Source organism: Choloepus didactylus, chromosome 9 (genome assembly GCF_015220235.1).
Source record: "Choloepus didactylus isolate mChoDid1 chromosome 9, mChoDid1.pri, whole genome shotgun sequence".
Taxonomy (NCBI): domain Eukaryota; kingdom Metazoa; phylum Chordata; class Mammalia; order Pilosa; family Megalonychidae; genus Choloepus; species Choloepus didactylus.
In genome coordinates this window covers 81,186,004-81,209,246 of record NC_051315.1, presented here as the reverse complement: position 1 = coordinate 81,209,246, position 23,243 = coordinate 81,186,004, and the positions used below count along the sequence as shown (strand labels likewise).

The following is a 23,243-nucleotide window of genomic DNA, read 5'->3' as shown; positions in this document are numbered from 1 at the left end:
TGAGACTAAATTTTGACCAATGAGATGAAAAATCACCCACCCTTTCCCTCTTCTTTGTCTGCTATCTTGCTGCCTGTTTTCTTAGATCATGAGAACAAGGGCCATAATCTAGGGATGGAGGAATAGTGAGATGGATGGAGCCTGAGTCCCTGAGGGCTTTAGGGCAGAGCCACCTTTTGGGTCTAGACCGCTTGCCACTCCACTTATGTGACAGAGAAATAGTTTGATTTACACAGTCATTATTTTTGCATTTTTTCCACTCATAGTTAAACCTTATGCTTACTGATATAGAGTACTTCTGCAGACTTGTTCTGACTGGACTTCTCCAGACCGAAGGGCTATCATGTGGACTCTGTACATAGGTACAATGGTCTATTTTTATGCTGCCATCATTAAAGCACAGCAGAAAAGACCTTTACAGAAGACTCATCCCTTGGCACTTGAAAATCTCATGCAGGGAGCCTATAACAAAGAGGTCAGAAGATAGGTCAAAAGATTGGCCACAAAGTGCATTAAAAGCTAATGATCTTCAGGATCCTACACAATGTAGGTATCAATCTTAAAGAACAGTTGACCTGAGTTAGAGGTGATGCTAAATGGAAGCAAGTGGCTGGTGTAGAGAGTAACATGAGAAAGGAATGTGTCGAAAATGTATTAAAAAGTACATCTTGAAAAAATTCTTTTATTAATTGTTTATTTCAATCTTTAAAATGAAAATAAAAAAATCTAGTGAGGAGGAAATGTCACAGCAGCCAGAAATACTCAAATTTAGCTCATTATTTTAAATTAAATAATGCAAGTAAGCATCTAACACAGCACTTGATACAATGCTCAATATATGTGAGCTGTTAAATGATATTATATTACAAAAAAAGAGTTAAGTCTATTAACAAATTGTTGTAGTTACTTATTGAATTAGGTGAGGTCTCTTTTTTAACTTATTTCATGATATTTTTGTTTTCTGATAATTTTTAAGTTGACTACATTATACATTAACAGTAAAAATATTAATAGCATCTATTATGTTAGAGATGTTTTACATACATTATTTATTTGCTTCTTACAATATTCTTGAAAGGTGGCATAAATTATTTTACAGATGAAGAAACTGGGATTCGAAGATGTTACATGGCTTAGTATCTAACTTGAGATCACCCAGTAGGTAGAGGTGATTCCTGATATGTTTAACTCCAACATGCATGTGCTTTCTGTTATACCACCTTCATTGGTAGCAAGATATACACCAAGTTTCATTTCTGGTTCACTTTGGCATATTAAGACAAAATGGTGGACAAGAATTTTCCAACAAGATGTTATTTTTTAACAAATTTTAAATCAGTTAGTGAAGATCCAGCAGTATACAATTACATGAAAGAAGGTATAAATCAGTAGTTATAACTTGGGATATGTGAGAAACAAAACAACAAAATGTAAATTTGTAACTTACAGACGGGACCTAGAAACAAAAACAACTATTATTAAATATTTACTTATTCCTTAGCAAACTATATCACTATACTGATCAAGTTGCTAGTTAAGATATTTTACTCCAAAATTTAAAACTCAGTTACGGTGTCAGTTGTTTGGTTCAGCAAGCACTGGCCTGATTTTTACTGGGAGGGTGTTTCACAGATGTATTTAAATCATTTGTCAGTTGATTGCATCTATGGCTGATTACGTCTACAATTAACAAAGGAATCAGATTGCCTTCAGCAATGAGAGGAGTCTTCTCACCCAATCGGTTGAAGGCCTAAAAGCAAGAACTAAGGATTTCAGCAGTCAAAATAATTTCTTTCTCTACTTCAGCCAGGCAGCTTCTCCTGGGGAATTCAACCTCACCTTGATCAAGTTTCCACTTACAGTCTGCTCCAGAATTCAGACTTGCCATTCCCCTTGGTCAAGTGAGCCAATTCCTATAATAAATCTCTTAATATTTACATAAATATATCCTGTGGGTTCTGATTCTGGAAGAACCCTGACTAATACATTGTGTGATGCACTTTATTTAATTTTCAAAAATTAGATCACCACCCACCAAATTGTTCTCATGACCCACTCACTACTCTAGGCCTTGATAATCTAAGATGGAAATAGTAAAATCCTCTAAGCAAAATTATAAACCCTAAGTACCTTTTGGTTTCACATCCACTGGTTGCACAGTAATAACAGAAGAACTATTGGAGGCTGGGGAATAAGTGCTTGGTTCAGATGGAGTCCAAAACTTGTATTTAAAAAAAAAAAACGATGCTAAATGTCATTTACTAGACTATTTTCAGAATTAATTTAGAACTATTTTTAGTGGTGCAGATTACTTGCTACTTATATAACCACAATTCTGGGACTATATACTGATTCTACAAATAATTTGAAACGTACATAAAATATTTAGTGTCATGAATTCTCTGCAGAGAAATTTTATTTCTACTCTGGTGACCAAGCATAACATTCGTTTCTACATTCCTTCATATCAAAACCACTTATTACCGAATGTAGACCCGGCATCGTGGGACGGAGAACATCTTCTTGACCAAAAGGGGGATGTGAAAGGAAATGAAATAAGCTTCAGTGGCAGAGAGATTCCAAAAGGAGCCGAGAGGTCACTCTGGTGGGCACTCTTACGCACACTTTAGACAACACTTTTTAGGTTCTAAAGAATTGGGGTAGCTGGTGGTGGATACCTGAAACTATCAAACTACAACCCAGAACCCATGAATCTCGAAGACAGTTGTATAAAAATGTAGCTTATGAGGGGTGACAATGGGATTGGGAAAGCCATAAGGACCACACTCCACTTTGTCTAGTTTAAGGATGGATGAGTAGAAAAATAGGGGAAGGAAACAAACAGACAAAGGTACCCAGTGTTCTTTTTTACTTCAATTGCTCTTTTTCACTCTAATTATTATTCTTGTTATTTTTGTGTGTGCGCTAATGAAGGTGTCAGGGATTGATTTAGGTGATGAATGTACAACTATGTAATGGTACTGTAAACAATCAAAAGTACGATTTGTTTTGTATGACTGCGTGGTATGTGAATATATCTCAATAAAATGATGATTTAAAAAAATAGATTGGGGTGATGAATGCATAACTATATGATGGTACTGTAAACAGTTGATTGTACACCATAGATGATTGTATGGTATGTGAATATATCTTAATAAAACTGAATTTAATTTAAAAAAAAATCAAAAAAAAAAACAAAACAAAAAAAAACACTTATTACCAAAGCTATTGACAAATGAGTAAATATTAGTAATTTAGGTTTTACACTTCTCTTTAACTGTTGAAGTGTTTATTGAAAGTACCAAAAAGAAGTGAAATGGACATCAGTCAGGCATTGACAGACAGAAAATTTGGAGGGTTTAGATTGGCACTGTCCAATATAAATATGCTAGCCACATGTGTAATTTAAAATTCTCTAATAGCCACATTAACAAAAGTAAAAAGAAACAGGTGAAATGAATTGTAGTAATATATTTTATTTAACCCTACGTATCTAAAAAATTTCACATTGTAATCAATATAGAGAATTATGAATCTTTTACATTCTTTTATAAAAATCCACTGTGTGTTTCCACTTGAAGCACATCCCAATTCAGACTAGCTACATTTCAAGTATTCAGTAACCACCTGAAGCTAGTGGCTACCATCTGGCCAGCACAGGTGTAGATTACCTACAGATTGGATCATGATTCTCAAAATAATCTGGATAATCAGATCATAATACTTAGAATTTATTTTAAAAAATAACCATAGAACTAACTTGCCAAATGTATGATCTATCTTGTGGTAATTAGTAATGATAACTTGATTAGAATATCTGCCCTAGGGGAAAAGAATATGAAAGCTACAAATTTCCCATTTTAATGGAACTCCTTCCTATATCCTAAGGATAAGAATATATAAATTCTCTGTGGCTTTTCATTATTTTGCCTACTGTTATAGGTCTTCATATGACAATTTAGCCGTATGGTGAGTTTGTCCCTACAGCAAGCCATCCTAGTATTTTAAATCACTATAGGAAAAATTGGGTTTTGTTCAAAAGGGTGAGTTTGGTAAGACAACCTGGCATAGAGCTCTGTGTTTTAGAAAAACTTAAGGTAGATGAATTTTAACAGCATTATGTCTTAGGCTACTCATTCTCAAACCCAGCTGAAGGCATTTAGCCTTTGCTGTAGGGAGAGGTGGCCAGTTTCTCTTGTATTCCAGGTACTACAAGCTGTCATTCCTGACCGAGGATCAGAAAGACATGAAAGTGACTTTACCATTACTTTCCCCCCCTTAGCTCTTAATAGGGATTGGATATTAGCTTGGAAAATGTGTCAGTGCATATTCTCTCTGACACAGGACTCCATAGGTTACTTCAAGCATTAAAGTGGTTGTTTGGCATTGATAATTTAAGCAATGAACTATAAGACTAATTCTCAGCATTATAGCCTATGTGCAGATGTTGGCTTTTACTCTGAGCTGAGGAGCCATTGGAAGGTTTTGAGCAGAAGAGAGACATGATCTGACATACATTTTAGAAGGATCACTCTGGTTTCTGTGTTGAGAATGGACAGTATGGAAGCAAGTTAGGGGTTTAATGCAATAATTCAGGTGAAAGATAGAGGTCCTGGGGTGGGGTGGAGGGCATAAGAGCAATGGGGAATGGTTGTGTTCTGGATATATTTTGAAGGTGGAATAACAAAAATTTTGATTGGATGTGGGCTGTCAGAGAAAGAGGCACCAATGTTGACTTGGAATCCCAGACGACTGCTCTTACTAATGTGCTGCTAAAATGCTCTTTTTACCACCCTCCATCTAAGTGATCTTGAAAATTAACCTATCCATTCCCTTGTAAAACGCAGTGACTGATCTTCATGGCTAAGAGGCTCCTCTTTAGGATCCCCTTCCATCAAGACCCCCAACTCCTGCTCCCATTAGTTGAATCTGTATGTTGACCAGGAGTTGACTTCCTTTCAAAACTCTATATTCCAATTGTACTTTTTATAACTAAAATGCTTTAATTAAATAGAATGTAAAATAATGGAACATGAATTTGAAAAGAAACAATGAAGGGTTTGGAAAGGGTTGATGAAGCTGAGTCTTAAAGTTACTTTTGAGTATTGAGACAACTATAAAAATATGGGGGGGGGGGTGTTTTGGAACTGTACCCCAGAAAATCAAGTTCTTAAAGCTAATCCATTCCTGTGGGTGTAAACCTATTGTAAGTAGGATCTTTTGATGAGGTTACATTGGTTAAGGTGTGGCCTGGGGTGGGTCTTAGTCCTCTTACTGGAGTCCTTTATAAACAGGATGAATACAGGAAAAGAGAGAGAAAGCCACAGAAGCAAGAAGCTGAAAGCAAGGAAACCAAACCAGGAAGAGAAGAGAGAGAACAGCAGACGCTGCCATGTGCCTTGCCCGATGGCAGAGAAGTCAAGGATTGCCAGCAGCAAAGAAAGCATCACCTTGACGATGCCTTGATTTGGACATATTTCTTAGCCTCAAAACTGTAAGCTAATAAATTCCCATTGTTGAGGAATGTAGACCTGGCACCGTGGGACGGAGAACATCTTCTTGACCAAAAGGGGGATGTGAAAGGAAATGAAATAAGCTTCAGTGGCAGAGAGATTCCAAAAGGAGCCGAGAGGTCACTCTGGTGGGCACTCTTATGCACACTTTAGACAACCCTTTTTAGGTTCTAAAGAAATGGGGTAGCTGGTGGTGGATACCTGAAACTATCAAACTACAACCCAGAACCCATGAATCTCGAAGACAGTTGTATAAAAATGTAGCTTATGAGGGGTGACAATGGGATTGGGAAAGCCATAAGGACCAAACACCACTTTGTCTAGTTTATGGATGGATGTGTAGAAAAGTAGGGGAAGGAAACAAACAGACAAAGGTACCCAGTGTTCTTTTTTACTTCAATTGCTCTTTTTCACTCTAATTATTATTCTTGTTATTTTTGTGTGTGTGCTAATGAAGGTGTCAGGGATTGATTTAGGTGATGAATGTACAACTATGTAATGGTACTGTAAACAATCGAAAGTACAATTTGTTTTGTATGACTGCGTGGTATGTGAATATATCTCAATAAAATGATGATTAAAAAAAAAAAAATGGAAAGAAATAAAAAAAAAAAAAAAAATTCCCATTGTTAAGCCAACCAATTTCATGGCATCTGCTTTCAGCAGCCTAGGAAACTAAAATGGGGAAATTATAAAAACCTACAACAATTATACCTTGCTTTGCAAATAATTTTAAGTTTTCCTCTATTTTAAATCAATCAAAACGAGAAAGCACACTCATGTGAATGTGTGGCTTATGGAAGACAGACAGTTCACACCTCCTACAAGCATCTGCATGCTCAAAGGCAGGGCCTAGGCTTGCCAGCAAAACATTGAAAGTAAATGTGTAATAGATGTTCACAGGATATATGCTTCATCATTGGATTCCCTTTTCTATACAGCGTTCTTTTCAAACTACCTGTTCAGGTCACATTGAAGATGACTGTTTTCACTGCGTTTTGATATAAAAGTCAGATAAACTCAAGTTCTTTTATTACTGATAATTTACATATCTAAAAATCATGATGTTGATGATAAAGGTTTTTCTTGCACCATATTCTGTTTCTTAATTCTGGCGCATATCAGGGAAGGGGACGAGTTTCTTGGTTTTCATTTCTAATGTGTTTTGGGATGAATGAATTCACTTAGATTTTTAAACCAACTTCTAAAATTAGATTGTAAGTGGAAAGAATACACAGCTTTAGAGTCCACAATAAATCACAGAGCACAATGCAGAATTTTAAAAACTATATCCATATCACTAAATGAATTGTTGAAACTGCTGTATGCACCAAAATACTACTAAAAAGTGCTTTACTGTTATTTCCCATTAAGTTTGTAATTGCAGAAATAGAGGATGCTGCAGAAACATCTTTTAGCCCCTAGAGGGCGCTGAGCAGACAGAAGTCAGAGTTGAGGGCTTGAGCCCTCCTGATTGCACTGTCTCATTATTAGGGGCTGCTAAGGAAAATAGAAAAAGTGGTCTTCTGTGTCTGCCTCAGAGAACATTCAATACGAGATGCCAGTAGACACAAAGATTGTATAAATTTAAAGCCTATCTCTGGTTTTTGGTGAAGGGTAATATATATACAAAAATTGCAGAAGCGCATTCTGCCTCATCTACATAAATGTAGTTTGGTATGTGGGCGGGTGGGGGTAAGGGGCAGATGCTCCAAGCTTTAATTTATAACCACAGGCAATACAAGATACTGTTGGAAGTACATAAACTTAGCTAAATTGTGCATCAAATTCACAGTTCTAAATGTTCTGCCAAAGGGCTTGTGGTAGTTTGAAGCTGGTATGTACCCCAGAAAAGGACATATTCTTTTAATCCATTCCTGTGGGTACAGACCTATTGTAGGTGGGGCCTTTTGTTAGGTTATTTCAACTGATAACCTAACAAATTCAAGGTGGGTCTTAATCCCCTTACCGGAGTCTTTGCTGAAAGGATAAAAGACAAACAACAACAACAAAAAACAAAACAAAACAAAAAACCAGAGAGCTGAGAGAAGCCCCAGAGAAGCTGAGAGACAAGGACACACCCACAGAAACTGAGAGGAAGCCACTGAAGCCAGAAGTTGGAAGCAACAAAACCCGGAAGAGAAGGGCCAGCAGACGTTGCCATGTGCCTTCCCATGTGAAAGAGGTGCCCCAGATGCCAGCAGCCTGTCTTCAGAGAAGGTATCGTTCTGTGATGCCATGTGTTGGACATTTTCATGGCCTAAGAACTGTAAATTATAAGTTAATAAATCCCCAATGTTAAAAGTCAACCCATTTCTGTAAATTGCATTTTGGCAACTTTAGCAAACCCAAACAGGGCTTAAACTGCAGATTTTTCCTTCAAGACACAGGAAACAAGACCAGACCCAAGCACAACTCTATCCTAGGTTCTTCTTAATATTTCAGTGATATTTCACTTATCACTTAGATGTTTCAAGTAGTTTTACTAATCAAGCAGGATTTTTTCATCAATATTTTATTGAAGTTTTCATGCAAAACTAATAAGACAACATTTACAATGAGAATTTTACACATGGATTTAATTCCTGCATAAATGTCATTCATTTATTGAAATTAAAGTTATTCTAATACCTAATGTAAAAATGTTCCTCAAAAGAGGAAAATGAATGTTAACTGTCAATAGTACAAAGCTATCTTCAAAAGAGATATGGGAAATATTTTCACAGTTCAGTTATAATGTATCAGAGGTCAGACTTCATCTATGTATTTATATCTGCAGGTGCAAGGTTTTGGATGAGGAGGCTCAGGAACATCTCCAGCTGCTTCCTTGATCTGTATGCAATTAGTCCTCCTTTGTTGCACCACTGATCTACTCCAGTGGCATCTTTGTTTTCTACATGGTACACCAACTGTGGCAAATCAAGCCCCATTTCTGGATTTCTTTCTAAGCATTCTTTTAAATCCACCATTCCCCCACCCATGGACCTCAGTATGGCATGAGCAGCACAAGTGTCCCACTTGAATGTGGTGTCTTCTGAAAAGATATAAATGTCAGCAAGGCCTTGGACAACACAAAGGCTCTTGTAACCAGCTCCAGCTGCCCGAAATATGCTGTCTCCACATACACGTGTCAGTGCAGCTTTGATATTTTCCTTTTCACTTGTACTAATGACAGCTGAAAAACAGTGGGAGAATTCCGCTTCAGAGTTTGTGATTTCAGTCAGTTGGCTGGGTGTTTCAGTGTTGTTTCTTTTAAGGTTGGAGAGTGAATGGATATTGGTCCCATTATAAGAAAGGCCCCAAAAGCACTGTCCTTTCCACCTGCAGAAGAGTAATTTCAGTTTATGGAGGTAGATTATCACATTTGTTTGTCATTACCCCTGTTGGTTTCAAACTTAAGATATAAAAAATATATTATTCAACGTAATGTAAGGAGTCTTAACACCTTCAGTCTAGAAATGGATATCAAATAGCTAATTCTTTTCTAAAAGTTACTCAGGTGCACGTGGCTGCCTGTGTTGTTGCAGACTAAGAATGCTTTCAATTTTAAGGCATTATTTTACATCAATCTAGGACAAGACTAAAATATTCATGAGATTTCAGGCCTCCAGGAACATTACAAAATTTCATTGACACTTTTGGTTTAATAAGGGAAAAGGACAGATAAGGAATATCTCTTTCTAATTTGCAAAGCTTTTATAATTCATATAACATTTTTCTCCATTTGGTGACTTCTTTTCATTCTCTTATTCACTAGCTCCACTTTGGCTTCTAAAATACTGTTTTTGGCAACATAGTAACAGAACATGTTATTTATCAATGCTTGACGTACTATATGTATTTTGGGTTATTATTTACCAATGAGGAAACTGAAGCTTAGAGAAGGTAAATACCTTGTATAAGACTACCCAGGTCATCAGTGGTCTAAGACCACCCAACCAATCAGTGGTAGAATCTGGGTTCAATCCCAGGCAGTCAGACTCTGGAATTTGTGCCACTAGCTACTTTGCCAACCACCTCTATTTCTAGGTCGTGATTATGTCTCACCCAGCCCCAATTCTTTCAACTTTCTTAATGACCTTTTAAAGATGATGAAAACATATTTTTGTATGGGAGGGGAGAAGGGTGAAGGAAAAAAATGAAAATTCTATAAGTATAGCTTATGACTATTAAAGAGCAAACAATTCAATAAAAATATACCTTCTGATATAAATGGAAAATGTGACATTACAATTAAAAGTGAAACCACAGGAGAAAAGCTGCTTGATTGCACTTGGTCTTTGCTGTTCCCTGGAGTCAACCCCAAAGGAAAGGCCATGGATCAGATCTGGGCCACCCTCTACGCTCTATGCAGGAGTCCACAGAAAGGGTGGGGAGGGAACAGGCAGAAGAGGAAGTGATGCTGAAAGCACTGATGCAAGAGATACTCCATAATCACATTCTAAAACTGGCCTTACCTACCAATCTATTAATAGGATAATTTTCACATTTTGTTTTGAATTTCTTCTTTATTTTAAAATTGTACCAAAGTTCAGCAGGCTACATAGCCATGACACCTGTCTTGTTTCAAATGTGTTGGAAGACAGTGTTACCATCATTTTATTAATTGGGTTTTGAGTGTATTCTAGAAAACAGGGAAGAACAAGAATGCTACATTTCAAATGCAACACCATGCATTCTCCAAGACAGCATTTCTTGTAAAAGTTTCTACCAGCATGTGCCTGGTCCCAAATAACATTATGCAAAATCCAGGATTAGAAATAGAAAGAGTTACAACATGCAGACTTTCAGTGGGAACACTCCAATGTATCGAGTTATGTGAATGTCATGAGAAGAGGTAAAGCTGAGGACAAAGTTCTGAAAATCTTAATATGCCAAAAAGATTCATCTCTTACCTGAGAGTGTTTATGTCTTGTGACACAAAGGGTTGATTTATGACTCCCATCAGGGGCACCCCTGTCTGAATATCATACACGCCAATTAAAATGGTGACACACTGGAGACCACAGGGGAAGATTCCGTGGTTGGGTTTGACATTAGCAGAGCCTTTTATATACTGATAAGTTGAATCTGAAAAATGAAGCAAAATTGTTTGGATTCAGGTAAGGACTATTTAGAAGATAATGATGAATATATCCATAAACTATGTCCTATGTCATTTCTCTCTTCTACTAATTTGGTAACCAATCAAGTTTTATCTTTGGATTCACTCATATTGTGACATCCTCTTATGCTTCACTTTTAAGCTGCTTGTGTTTTACTTTCCCAACTAAAAGGGAACTCTTGATGGGAGAGGACATGTTTATAGCACGTGTGGCAAGGAACAAGACCTAGCATAGCACCTTGCATAGTACATCACTCAAATATTCATAACAAAACTAATAACTCAGGATAACTAGTGGGATTCTTTAGAGCAGTTACTAATCAGAAGACTTGTGCAATGTGGGATAGAAAAGCCTCATTTCAGGAATTTCTCAGGGTTGAAATTATCCATCTTGTTGTTGATGTTGTTGTTTGGTTCCACTAATTAGAAGGAGAAAAGAAACAAAAATGGTGGTACAAAAGGAAGAAGTTAATGGTGCGCTTGTGAAAAAGAAGCCAAGGAGCTACTTTTTCCCTTAAACAGTGTACATGTAGCTGCTGTTAACTCATCTAGTACATTAACAAGAAGTTAAGGATGTGCTAGGCCTAAGATCCAGAGAGCTGGATAAATGAATCTACTCAGGGACACCATGAAATAGGAAATCCATAACTGATGCTAAAACCATAACTGATGCTGATTTACCCTTAAATGATAAAAGATTTTGGGAAATATTCTTAATTTCCATTATGTAACCCATTGGCTAAATGTTATGTAATTCTCTGATAACCAAACCCATTTCTATAATGTTGAATTAATGTGCTTATAGGATGGGAAGGGTGGGGTGTGGTGGAGGGATTTTACCTGTTCAGTATAATGAATGAATGGTCCCTGTTATGTTGGGTGGAATCTGCCAGCAAGGTGGAAAAGAATAAAAGAGGGAACTTTTAAAAATTAATAACTACGACTCTGTTAATAGCATCATCGAGATAAAGGCTACACTTTTCAAACAATGAGTTGTAGATTATGGTTCTACCACAAGAATAATAAAGAAAATAGTGGTGAGGTTTAAACAGAACTCACAAAGTGACTGCTCAGGGGTCACATTTAGCTGTGTTTTTGTTTATGTAACTGAATTAATAGCCAGTGGTTAAAAATTTGCTTTCTCTTTAAAAATCTGAAGATCTGGCCTATACCCCCCATATGGCAAAAATCTGCTGGAGCTAAGTGTCCTTTAGATGACATATGTGCTCAGTGGGTCATGACTGCTATCACTTTGTCCATCTCTGACTCATTTACCAGGCTGGCCCCTGAAGGCATTTGAAGTTGAGACACCTGGGATGAAAAGTCTTTCAAAAATGAGTTAATTTAGCTTTGTATGTGTACATATGTGTATACACACACATACACACACATAAACACACATCTATAACACAACACATCATAACACACACCTCAATTCTATCATTTTAAAACTTAAAAAATTTTTAAATGACACTAAATATACTCTCAATGATTTTTATTTTTCTAAGGAAAAAAGCATTCCTAGTAAGAACAAATAAATGAAAGCAAATATACTCTCTTATACTTACCAATAGGATCCACCCATATTCCCAAAATGTCCTGTGAAATGTTGATCTCCATTGAATCCAGAGTTGGGTCAGTAAAGGAGACATCCTGATGAACAACCTTGGCTAATGCCTCAGATGCCAACTTGTTACTATTAAGGACTTTGCTAAGAAGTGCTCCTGTTTCTTCCTCTGTGGAACACAGCCTCAAAGTAATCTTTTCCCCTAGAATAAACACAAACTAAATGCTATTGCATTTCAAGAGTTTCAGTGAAGAAGGAAAAAAAGAGAAAGGGGGAGGGAGCAGGAGAGGGCAAAAATTAAATTAGTTGAAGGTAATAAATCCATACCAGTGGTTCTTAAACCTAGCAGAATGCCAGAATCACTGGGGCTTCATGAAGTCACATATACCTAGTGATCACTCACACACTTATTCTGACTAGCCAGAGATGGGCTCCATGAATCAAAGGACCTTCTCCCCAGAAGGCAACAGCAAAAGAACCCCATGCATATCCAGGCACAGGGATCCACAGAGGCCCAGGTCACTGAGGAGTGCTGCATACAAAAGGGTGCAAGGGCGGTGACAGAGACCTCAGTAAAACTGCACCTGGAAAGTGCTGAACTCATTCAGTCCAGTTTCTGTTGACTGGACCACCTAAATGCAAAACAGATGTCCACCTTTCTGCATGCACCCCATCTGGCTCCCAAGGGTGGGCTATGCTAATGGGGAAGCAACTGGAAACAGAAGAGCCTCTAAGAGGGAAAAAATGGAGGGTGGAGGGACAGGGTTTAAACTGAACTGCTGTAACACAGGACGGTGCCAGAACTGAAAAGAATAAGGAAAATGCAGCACTGACTGAGAGAGAGTTGAAATAAATCATAGGAGCTAGGGAGAAAATTCTTCACAAAAGCAAACAGAGCAGATTAAGATTCCTGGAAAAGAAACAGAGGAAAGGAAATTTTCTTCTGGAGGTGAAAGAATTACACAAAAAGGGCAATCTTAAAAATTGTACCACATATCCAGGGCAAGAATTATATGAGAAAAGAGCTGAAAAAAAAAATGATCAGTTAAACACGGAAAATTCCAAAGGTCTAGAATAAGTTGGACCAAGTGTCAAAGAAGAACCTTAACACAAAACCAGTCAATAATAAAACCCTAGACAAGAGGAGAAACTGATCTTCAGTGTTAACTCATCAATAATCACATGCTTAGACATCAGCAAAAAAATTAAAAGTCATAGTAAGAAACAGGAAGCTATAGCTCAATCAAGGGAACAAATGAAAACTTCAGAGGGGACACAGAATTTGGAACATCTAATCAAAGAAGTTCAAATAAATCTAAATCAATTCAAGGAGATGAAGAAAAATATGAATAAAGTGCTAAAGGATATTAAGAAGACAATGTGTGAGCATAAAGAATAATTTGAAAGTTTTAAAAAAAAAGCCTAACAAATTATGAGGATGAAAGGCACAACAGTAGAGATTAAAAATACACTCAAGGCATATAACAGCAGATCTGAATAGGCAGAAGAAAGAATCAGTGAAATAGAAGATGGGGCAATTGAAATCATATAGTCAGAAGAACAGAGGGAGAAAAGAATAGAAAAAATTGAGCAGTGTCTCAGGGATTTTAGGACAGCATCAAGTGCACAAACATAAATGTCATGGATGTCTCAGAAGGAGAAGAGAAGGGAAAAGGGACAGAAACTATTTTAGGAAATAATGGCCAAAAATTTCCTAACTCTTATGAAAGACATATATATATCTATCTATATACATATATATATATACATATACATATACATACACACACACACAAGTCCAAGAAGTACAGTGTACTCCGAACAGAATAAATACTACTACTAATAGACCTACTCTGAGACACATAAAAATCAGAATGTTAAATGCCAAAGATAGAGAATCTTGAAAGCAGCAAGAGAAAAGTGATCCATCACATACAAGGGAGCCTCAATAAGACTAAGTGCCAATTTATCATTAGAAACTATGGAGGTAAGACGGCATGATATATTTAAGGTTATGATATATTTAAGGTACTGAAAGGGAAAAACTGCCAGCCCCAAATTCTTTATCCCGCAAAAGTGTCCTTCAAAAATGATGGCAAGTTCAAAATAATCGCAGATAACAGAAACTGTGAGAGTTTGTCAACAAGAGACCTACCCTACAAGGATTATTAAAGGGTGTTCTGCAGGTTGAAAGGAAAAGACAGGAGAGTGGCTTGGAGTAGTGTGAAGAATGAAGATTATCAGTAAGGGTAACTAAAAGGATAAATGCAAAACCCAGTAGTAGCACTGTATCCTCAATATAAAACTCTACTCTTTAATTTCTGTAATAAGAGTCAGAATACAATTGAACAAGAAAAAGGTATATTTCCTGATAATGAGCATGAAAAATATAAAGTGGTAAAGTGGGACAAAAACAACATAAAGAGGGGAAATAGGGATATTGGAGTAGAGAATATGTATGCTATTGAAGCTAGATTGGTATCTTTTCAAATTAATAGGTTATAGATGTAGAATGTATAATATGAACCCCAGGAAAACCCCAAAAATTTATTTTAAAAATATACAGAAACAGAAATAAGGAAGGGATCAGTCAGATACATCACAAAAGATTAACTATACAGAAAGGAGGTTGCAATAAAGGAAAAGAGAGAGAGAAAAAAGATATGACATATAAAAACCAAAGGACAAAGTGGCGGAATTAAGTACTGCCTTTATAGTTGTAACATTTAATGAATTAAATTCCCCAATCAAAAAACACAGTGTGGCAGAATGGTTAAAAAAAGCATGACCCAACTGTATGTTATTTACAAGAGAATGATTTTAGTTCCAAATACACAAATAGGTTGAACATGAATGGTTAGAAAAGGATATTCCATGCAAATAGTAACCAAAAAGAGCTGAGGTGGCTATACTAATATTGGACAAAATAGACTTTAAGTCAAAAGCTGTTATAAGAGACATTACATATTAATTAAATGGGGCAATGCACCAAGACGAAATAGCAATCATAAATATTTACGCAGTCAACCATAGTGTCCCAAAACACATGAGGCAAACAGTAGCAAAACTGAAGGGAGAAACAAACACTTCTACAATAATAGTTGGAGACTTCAATATATCACTCTCATCAATATATGGAACATCTAGACAGAATATCAAACGAAAATAAAGAACTTGAATAATACTATAAATAAACATATACACAAAATATACATATATTTTTATGAAATATATTCATAAAAAATTATGAAAATATTCATAGACATATACAGAAAATTGCACCCCATAACAGCTGGATATGCATTCTTCTCAAGTGCACATGGATCATTCTCCAGGAGAGACCATGTGTTGAGTCACAAAATAAGTCTCAAGAAATTTAATAAGATTGTAATTATACAAAGCTGCTTCTTGTCCCACAATGGAATGGAATTGGAAATCAATAACAGGTGGAGAACTAGAAAATCCACAAATATATGAAAGTTAAATAACACACTTGTAAACACTCAGTGGGTCAAAGAAGAAATTCCAAAGGAAATCAGTAAATATCTTGAGATGACTGAAAACAAGAACACAACATATCAAAACTGATAGGGAAAGCCGAACCTAAGATGGCGGCTATGTGAGACAGAGAAAAAACACCTCTGTGGAAAACACTAGCTAAAAATCCAGAAAGTGACCCAGAACACCACTTCCAGAGTAGCACCAGCCAGACAAGTTCTGCTAAAGCCACAGGGAACGTGCGTTTGGTGAAACCAGGAGTCTGCATTCTGAAACGAGTGAGTGAGTTGGCTGAGTCCCTTGGCCACGCTGCAGTGTGGGGAAACGGTGGGTTGGCGTTTTTAAAAAAAAAAAAAAAGAGCCCCGGGAACAGCTGCAGATAAGACGGGAGTGGTCTGGACTAACACCTCGGTGTCTGGGGTGGAGGATACCCCTTCCCACACCCACTGCTGATTGTCTCGGGTCCAGGGGAGCAAAGGGGAGACGCACGACTTGCAGCCGTCTCCCTAGCGGGAGGGGCTACTCCTGTCTGGGGCCAAACACACAGCACAGAGCCGAGCCAAGAAACCCAGCCTGACAGGGAGTCTTTCCCGCAGCACCGCTCACACAACACAGTATCGGCTGTGGACAGTTGACTTGAATACACCCACGGCTGATTGTCCCGGAGCTGGGAGAGTGGAACTGTGCGGAAAGGGGGAAGTTAACGCGTCCCATTCAACCATCTTTGAAGCGGGCTGGGAACGCCCCTACACAGCCCGGCGGCCCAGGGCTTCCCTGGAGGCCGGCGCTCACTTGTGACGTGGCACGGCCCTCCCCGCCTCAGCAGAGGTCCTGGGAAAGCACAGCAGGGACGGGGGAACTGCTCAGAAATCCCAGGGAACCTATGCCAATACCAAGGACTTTTGTGTCAGCGGCAGAGAACAGCATTAGATCTCCAGGAACACCTGGGAGGTTTGATTATTAAACCTGCCCTTCCTCCCTAACCGCTCAGGCACACACCCTTCATTGAGGGCAGACAGCACCGACAACACACCCAAATTAAGTGCACCAATTGGACCCCAAAAGAATCAGATCCCCACACACCACAAAGTTGGGGAGAACTGACTTGAGGGGAATAAGTGACTCACGTACGCCATCTGCTGGTTAGTTAGAGAAAGTGTATGTCACCAAGCTGCAATTCTAACAAATTAAAGATCAAGTAAAGCAAATGACAAGAGACCAAAAACAACAGAAAATCTTAAACCATATGATAAAACCAGACGACATGGAGAACCTGAACCCAAACACTCAAATCAAAAGATCCGAAGACACACAGTTCCTGGCAGAATTAATCAAAGAACTACAGACAGGCAATGAGAGCATGGCAAGGGATATAAAAGACTTGAAGAAGAGCATGGCACAGAATATAAAAGACATAAAGAAGACCCTAGAAGAGCATAAAGAAGATATTGCAAGAGTAAATAAAAAAACAGAAGATCTTACAGAAATTAAAGAAACTGCAGGCCAATTAAAAAGACTCTGGATACTCATCATACAAGATTAGAGGAAGTTGAACAACAACTCATCCTCCTCGAGGAGCACAGAATAGAAAATGAAAGAACAAAAGAAAGAATGGGGAAAAAATTTGAAAAAATTGAAATGGATCTCAGGGATATGACAGATAAAATAAAACGTCCAAATTTAAGACTCATTGGTGTCCCAGAAGGGGAAGAGAAGGGTAAAGGTCTGGAAAGAGTATTCAAAGAAATTGTTGGGGAAAACTTCCCCAACCTTCTACACAATATAAATACACAAAAGCATAAATGCCCAGCAAACTCCAAATAGAATAAATTCAAACAAACCCACTCCAAGACATATTCTGATCAGACTCTCAAATACTGAAGAGAAGGGGCAAGTTCTGAAAGCAGCAAGAGAAAAGCAATTCACCACATACAAAGGAAACAACATAAGACTAAGTAGTGACTACTCAGTGGCCACCATGGAGGCGAGAAGGCAGTGGCATGACATATTTAAAATTCTGAGAGACAAAAATTTCCAACCAAGAATACTTTATCCAGCAAAACTCTCCTTCAAATTTGAGGGAGAGCTTAAATTTTTCACAGACAAACAAATGCTGAGAGAGTTTGCCAATAAAAGACCTGCCCTACTTCAGATACTAAAGCTAGCCCTACCAACAGAGAAACAAAGAAATGAGAGAGAGATATAGAGACTTTTAACAGACATATATAGAATATTGCATCCCAGGTCACTGGGACACACGTTCTTCACTAGTGATCACGGATCTTTCTCCAGAATGGACTGTATGCGGGGACATAAAAACAAGCCTCAATAAAATAAAAAATAAAAAAAATGAATTTGTTCAAAGCACATTGTCTGACCACAATGGAATACAAATAGAAGTCAATAACCATCAGAGACTTGGAGAATTCACAAACACCTGAAGGATGAAAATGAGGGGGAGATGAAAACATTCCCGGATAATCAAAAGCTGAGGGACTTCATCACCAGTAGATCAGTCCTAAGCAGGCTGAAAGGAAGGGACACTAAACAATTGACTGAAACCACATGAAGAAATAAAGATTTCCAGTAAAGATCACATGGTAAATATAAACACCAATACTACTGTATTGTTGATTTATAACTCCACTATTTACTTCCTACAGGATCTAAAATACATAAACTGTAATGATAAATCGGTGGTTTTGGACTCAATGTAAAATATGTAATTTTTGACAAGAACTACATAAAGGTGGAGGAATGGAGGAGTATAGGAACACAGTTTACGTGTCCTATTGAAGTCAAGTTGGTATCAAAGAAAAACAAGATTGTTATAGATTTAAGATGTTAAATTTAAGCCCCATGGTAAACACAAAGAAAGTATCAGAGAATATGACCGAAGAGATGAAAAGTAGAGTAGGGATTCCAAGAAGTGGGGGAAGGGGCAATGGGCAGTTAAGAAATGAGAGTAGGGTTTTTGTTTGGGGTGAAAGGAAACTTCTAGAAATGGACGGTCGGAAGGTGATAGCATTGCAGCATTCTAAATGTGATTAATCCCACTAATGGAATGCTAGGGAGGGGTGGAATAGGAAGATTTAGGCTCTATATATCTTTCCACAATTGAAAAAAAAAAAAAAATAAGACAGTCTAAATAGATGACAATTAAATGCCAAGGATGATCCTGGATGGGATCTGAGGTTGGAGGAGAAGAGGCTCAAAGGGACACAGATGGAACACAAGAAAAAAAAAAAAAAAAAGGAAATATAGAATGTAAGCTTTATATCAATGTTGAATTTCTTGAACTTCTTAGCTGCGTTTAATGAGACTGCATAAAATAATGTTCTTGTCCATGGGAAAGGTATATGTGAATTATATTGTTTGTTCAAAGATATGTGCAGCTTGCTCTCTTATGTTCAGAGGACAGAGCAATAGATGATGGGTGTTAGGGAGGGAGGGAGGGAAAGAAAGAGACAGTGGTGTGACAGGATCTTAAAGATGATGGATCGGGGTATCGGGGGAGGGGGGTCAGGGTATGATGGAGTTCTATGTATGGGGTTTGTACTGTTTTTGCAACTGGTCCTGTAAGATTGAACTTATTTCAAAATAAAATTTATTAGGAAAAAAAAAAAAAAAAGTAAAGCCTTCCTGAAAAAAAAAAAACTGTTAGGATGCAGTGAAGGCAGTGCTGAGAGGGAAATTTATAACCCTAACCATAAACTCCTAGAAGAAAATGTGAGGAAGCATCTTCAGGATCTTGTGTTAAGCAATGGTTTCTTAGACTTTACACCCAAAGCACAAGCAGCAAAAGAAAAAATAGGTAAGTGGGACCTGCTCAAAATTAAAAATTGTATGCATCAAAAGTCTTCGTCATGAAAGTGAAAAGATAACCTACTCAATAAGAGAAAATATTCTGAAACTACAAATCCAATAAGAGTTTAATATCCAGAATATATAAAGAAATCCTATAACTCAACAATAAAAAGACAACAACCCAATGTAAAAATGGGCAAAAATCTTGAATAGACATTTCACCAAAGAGGATATACAAACAGTTAAAGTGCACATGAAAAGACACTCATCATCACTAGCTAATAGGGACATGGAAATGAAAACCACAGTGAGATATCATTTCACACCCACTAGAATGGCTACCATTAAAAAGACTGAAAACTACAAGTGTAGGAGAAGATGTGGAGAAATAAGAACACTCACTCATTGCTGGTGGGACTCTAAAATGGTACACCCTGTACCATATGATCCGACAATCCCACTACTAGGTATATACCCAGAAGACTTGAAAGCAGGGACTTAAACAGATATTTGTACACCAATGTTCATAGCAGCATTATTCACAATTGCCAAAAAAGATGGAAGCAACCCAAGTGTCCATCAATAGATGAATGGATAAACAAAATGTGGTAGATACATACAATATAATATTCAGCCGTAAAAAGGAATGAAGTCCTCATGCATACAACAACATGGATGAACTCTGAGTGAAATAAGCCAGACACAAAAGGACAAATACTGTGATATCACTGATGCGAACTAATTATAATAAGTTATTATATAATTATATAATAACTTTATCTAAACACATAAAGTTAGAATCTATTAATATAGTTTACCAGAGGATAGACTAGGATTAGAGAATGGGTAGCTGATGTTTAATTTGTACAGAATTTCTATTTAGGTTGATTGTAAAGGTTTGGAAATGGATGGTGGTGATGGTAGAAAATTACTGTGAGTGTAATTAACAGCACTGAATTATATAGGTTAATGTGGTTAAAAAGGGAAACTTTAGGTTGTATATGTTACTAGAATAAAAATTAAAAGATAAAGCACAGGATTGTATAACACAGTGAACCCTATTATAGACAACGAACTATAGTTTATAGTACAAACATAACAATGTTCTTTCATGAATCATAACAAATGTATGACCCTAATGTAAGGTGTTAATAATAGGGTGGTAGATGGGAAAAAATACACCTATGGATGTATTTTAGTAATTTTTTATCAACTCTTAACAAAACTAACTAAAGTTAAAAAAATTAGTACCATTACAAAAAAGTGTTATCAATTGTAGCAAATGTTTCACACCAATGCAAGGTGTTGGTGGTAGGGTGGTGTATGGGAATCCTGTATTTTATGCAGAATTGGTCTGTAAAGCTACAACTTCTCTAAAAAATAATTTTTTAAAACATAAATTATTAAAATGCTACAGATTTATATCTATCTTAAATAAATATATGTGGACTTTCTAAATTATTCTACGATACCACATCTGTTTACTTCAAATGATGTGATAATTTGAGGTAGAGATTAACTGATCTTAATTCAAAAGTACGTTGTTTACGTTGAAATGTTTCCAAATATGCATTTATTTCATGGTGAAAGTTGGAGATTAGAATACCATATAATAATTAAGTTACAAAACACATTAAGAGTCTTATACTCACCCAAATCATTAGTAAACTCATTGGATTCTTCTCCAGAAATATTTTTTCCCAAGCCTGGAAACTGAATGATTCAGAGTATGAAAAAAACAACAAGAATGACACATGTTCAGTTCTACAACAGATATCCATTTTCTATTTCAAATTAAATTGGACTATTACATCTGAAATTCAGAAATTTACAAACGCTGGAAATCAATCCAAGTACAAAAAAACAAAGTCAGCTTGGCTCAATGCTTAATTTTCTAATATTTTTCTGTTCCTTTGCGCCTTTGGAAAGTCCCTATCACAGAGGTCTAGGTTTTCTTATGTCCTCTTCAATTTGCAGAAGTACTTCTAGAAACTTCTTCACTCTACTTAAAGGCCTTTGTACTCAAGTGATTGCAACTGAGCTATTTTAATTGTTGCTCTTAAAAATCACCCTAGTAGATTATAATATATACTGTTCAACACTTAAAATTATTACTTGAGGCTGGATGGAAGGGATTGAAAGATAATGTAAGATTTTGTTTTCTTACAGGTGTGTTTGTGACACCTGTCAGAGGTGTTATTAGCCTTCAGGTCAGAAGAATGTGGTGATGTAGGAAACAAAGACGATAATATTATAACCTTGAAAGTAATTTATGCATCAATAAAGAGGGAATAAATGGAGTCAAGCAAGAATCTTCTCTAATTTCTTACCAGGAAGCTTCCAAATATACATTTGCTTCTGATCCTTTCTATAGTAAAGATAAATTTTTTCAAAATATGTGCTGAGTTATGATATACATGATGTTCTCAGAGAACAAAAGCAAGAAAATGATTCAAAATATTTGAACTCAGTCATTTTTAGATGGCTAATAGCTTTAATAGTGCCCACAACTGTGTGTTATTTCTCATTTTTTTCTCATTTTTCTCAGTATAAGTCAACAAGAACTGGCAACCAGCCTGTTCATCAAGGGCTGAAGCTCAGTCTCCCAGCCTACTTAAAGATCCGTTCTAAACTACAGGACATAAGGGTCATGAAACAAAGATATTTTATATAGCCAAAACTGAGTATCACTTATTTGTTCATAAGTTCTACATATATCTCATGAATGAACAATTGCCTGAAATTGTTATAATGCTTTGGGACAAATATTAGCCCATAAAAATTAATGTTGATACATTTCTAATCCAGTTAACTCAACCATCCCTTGCAATTCTCATGATCAGTGACAAACAAAAATACACTAGCTTTGTGTAGTTTACTGGAGCCAGATACTATACAACATGAAAAAGCTTAAAGTTTGTAGAGATTTCAAGGGGTCCTGGCTGTGGTCAAGATTTCACTTAAATAATTCAAAATAATCCCCAATTTTTTTAGAATTTCACAGAAACTATTCCAATATTTTATAACGCTGTCAAAAATTTCTATCTTCCACAAACCTAAAAAAAATATGTAATTATCAGATTATCATATGAGGCAATATGATATTACAAAGAACACAGACTATAGAACCAGTTTGTCTATGCCCAAAAACTGGCCCCTGCCATTTGCTTGCTGTGTAATCTTGGGGAAGTTACTTAACCTCTCTGTGCCTCACTTTCCTCATTCATTACACTGGGATAATAGTTCTTGACTCATAAAATTGTTATGAGTTAAATAAATTAATATATATAAATCTCTTAGAACAGTATCTAGCACACAGTAAGCATTTACAAGTGTCTGCTAGTGTTATTATTACTACTTATAAATTAAGTTTTTCCCAGCTCAAAATATCCAGAATTGTAATCACTATTAGTTGTAAAAATGTTTTTCTACTGGAATAAAGGAGGACTGAAAATCTCCAGGACTAGCCCACAACCAAGCCAACCATTAGATAAATGATTAAGTCAAAAAGGTGGGACTTAACATATCAAATTAAAAAAAAAAGGTTATAAAACAGTATGTTCTCATTTCTGTTGAAATACATTATATGTGCCATACACAGGTGCACAGAAGGAAAACATTCTAACAACATTTAACAAAATATAGCTGTGGTTTTCTCTAGTAGATGTGATTATGAGGATTCTTGTTTTTGCTTATTTTCCAAAAATATCTATTATTTATTTTTTTAAATATGTCATTAATAAATAAAAAT

General features: G+C 36.6%; 1 protein-coding gene across 9 annotated transcripts in view; it reads right to left on the bottom strand.

The window, feature by feature from the left end:
- Nucleotides 1–8,051: 8,051 nt before the first annotated feature.
- INPP1 (inositol polyphosphate-1-phosphatase) overlaps nucleotides 8,052–23,243 on the bottom strand; it is a 33,200-nt gene continuing 18,008 nt past the window's right edge. For all 9 annotated transcript variants that reach the window (XM_037849772.1, XM_037849770.1, XM_037849765.1 and 6 more), the window contains 4 exons: nucleotides 21,145–21,205; nucleotides 12,189–12,389; nucleotides 10,412–10,586; nucleotides 8,052–8,837 (listed from right to left, as the gene is read on the bottom strand). In XM_037849772.1, coding sequence (XP_037705700.1) covers nucleotides 8,276–8,837; nucleotides 10,412–10,586; nucleotides 12,189–12,389; nucleotides 21,145–21,205 — 999 coding nt within the window. In that variant the 3' untranslated portion in view covers nucleotides 8,052–8,275. The remainder of the gene's footprint in view (nucleotides 8,838–10,411; nucleotides 10,587–12,188; nucleotides 12,390–21,144; nucleotides 21,206–23,243) is intronic.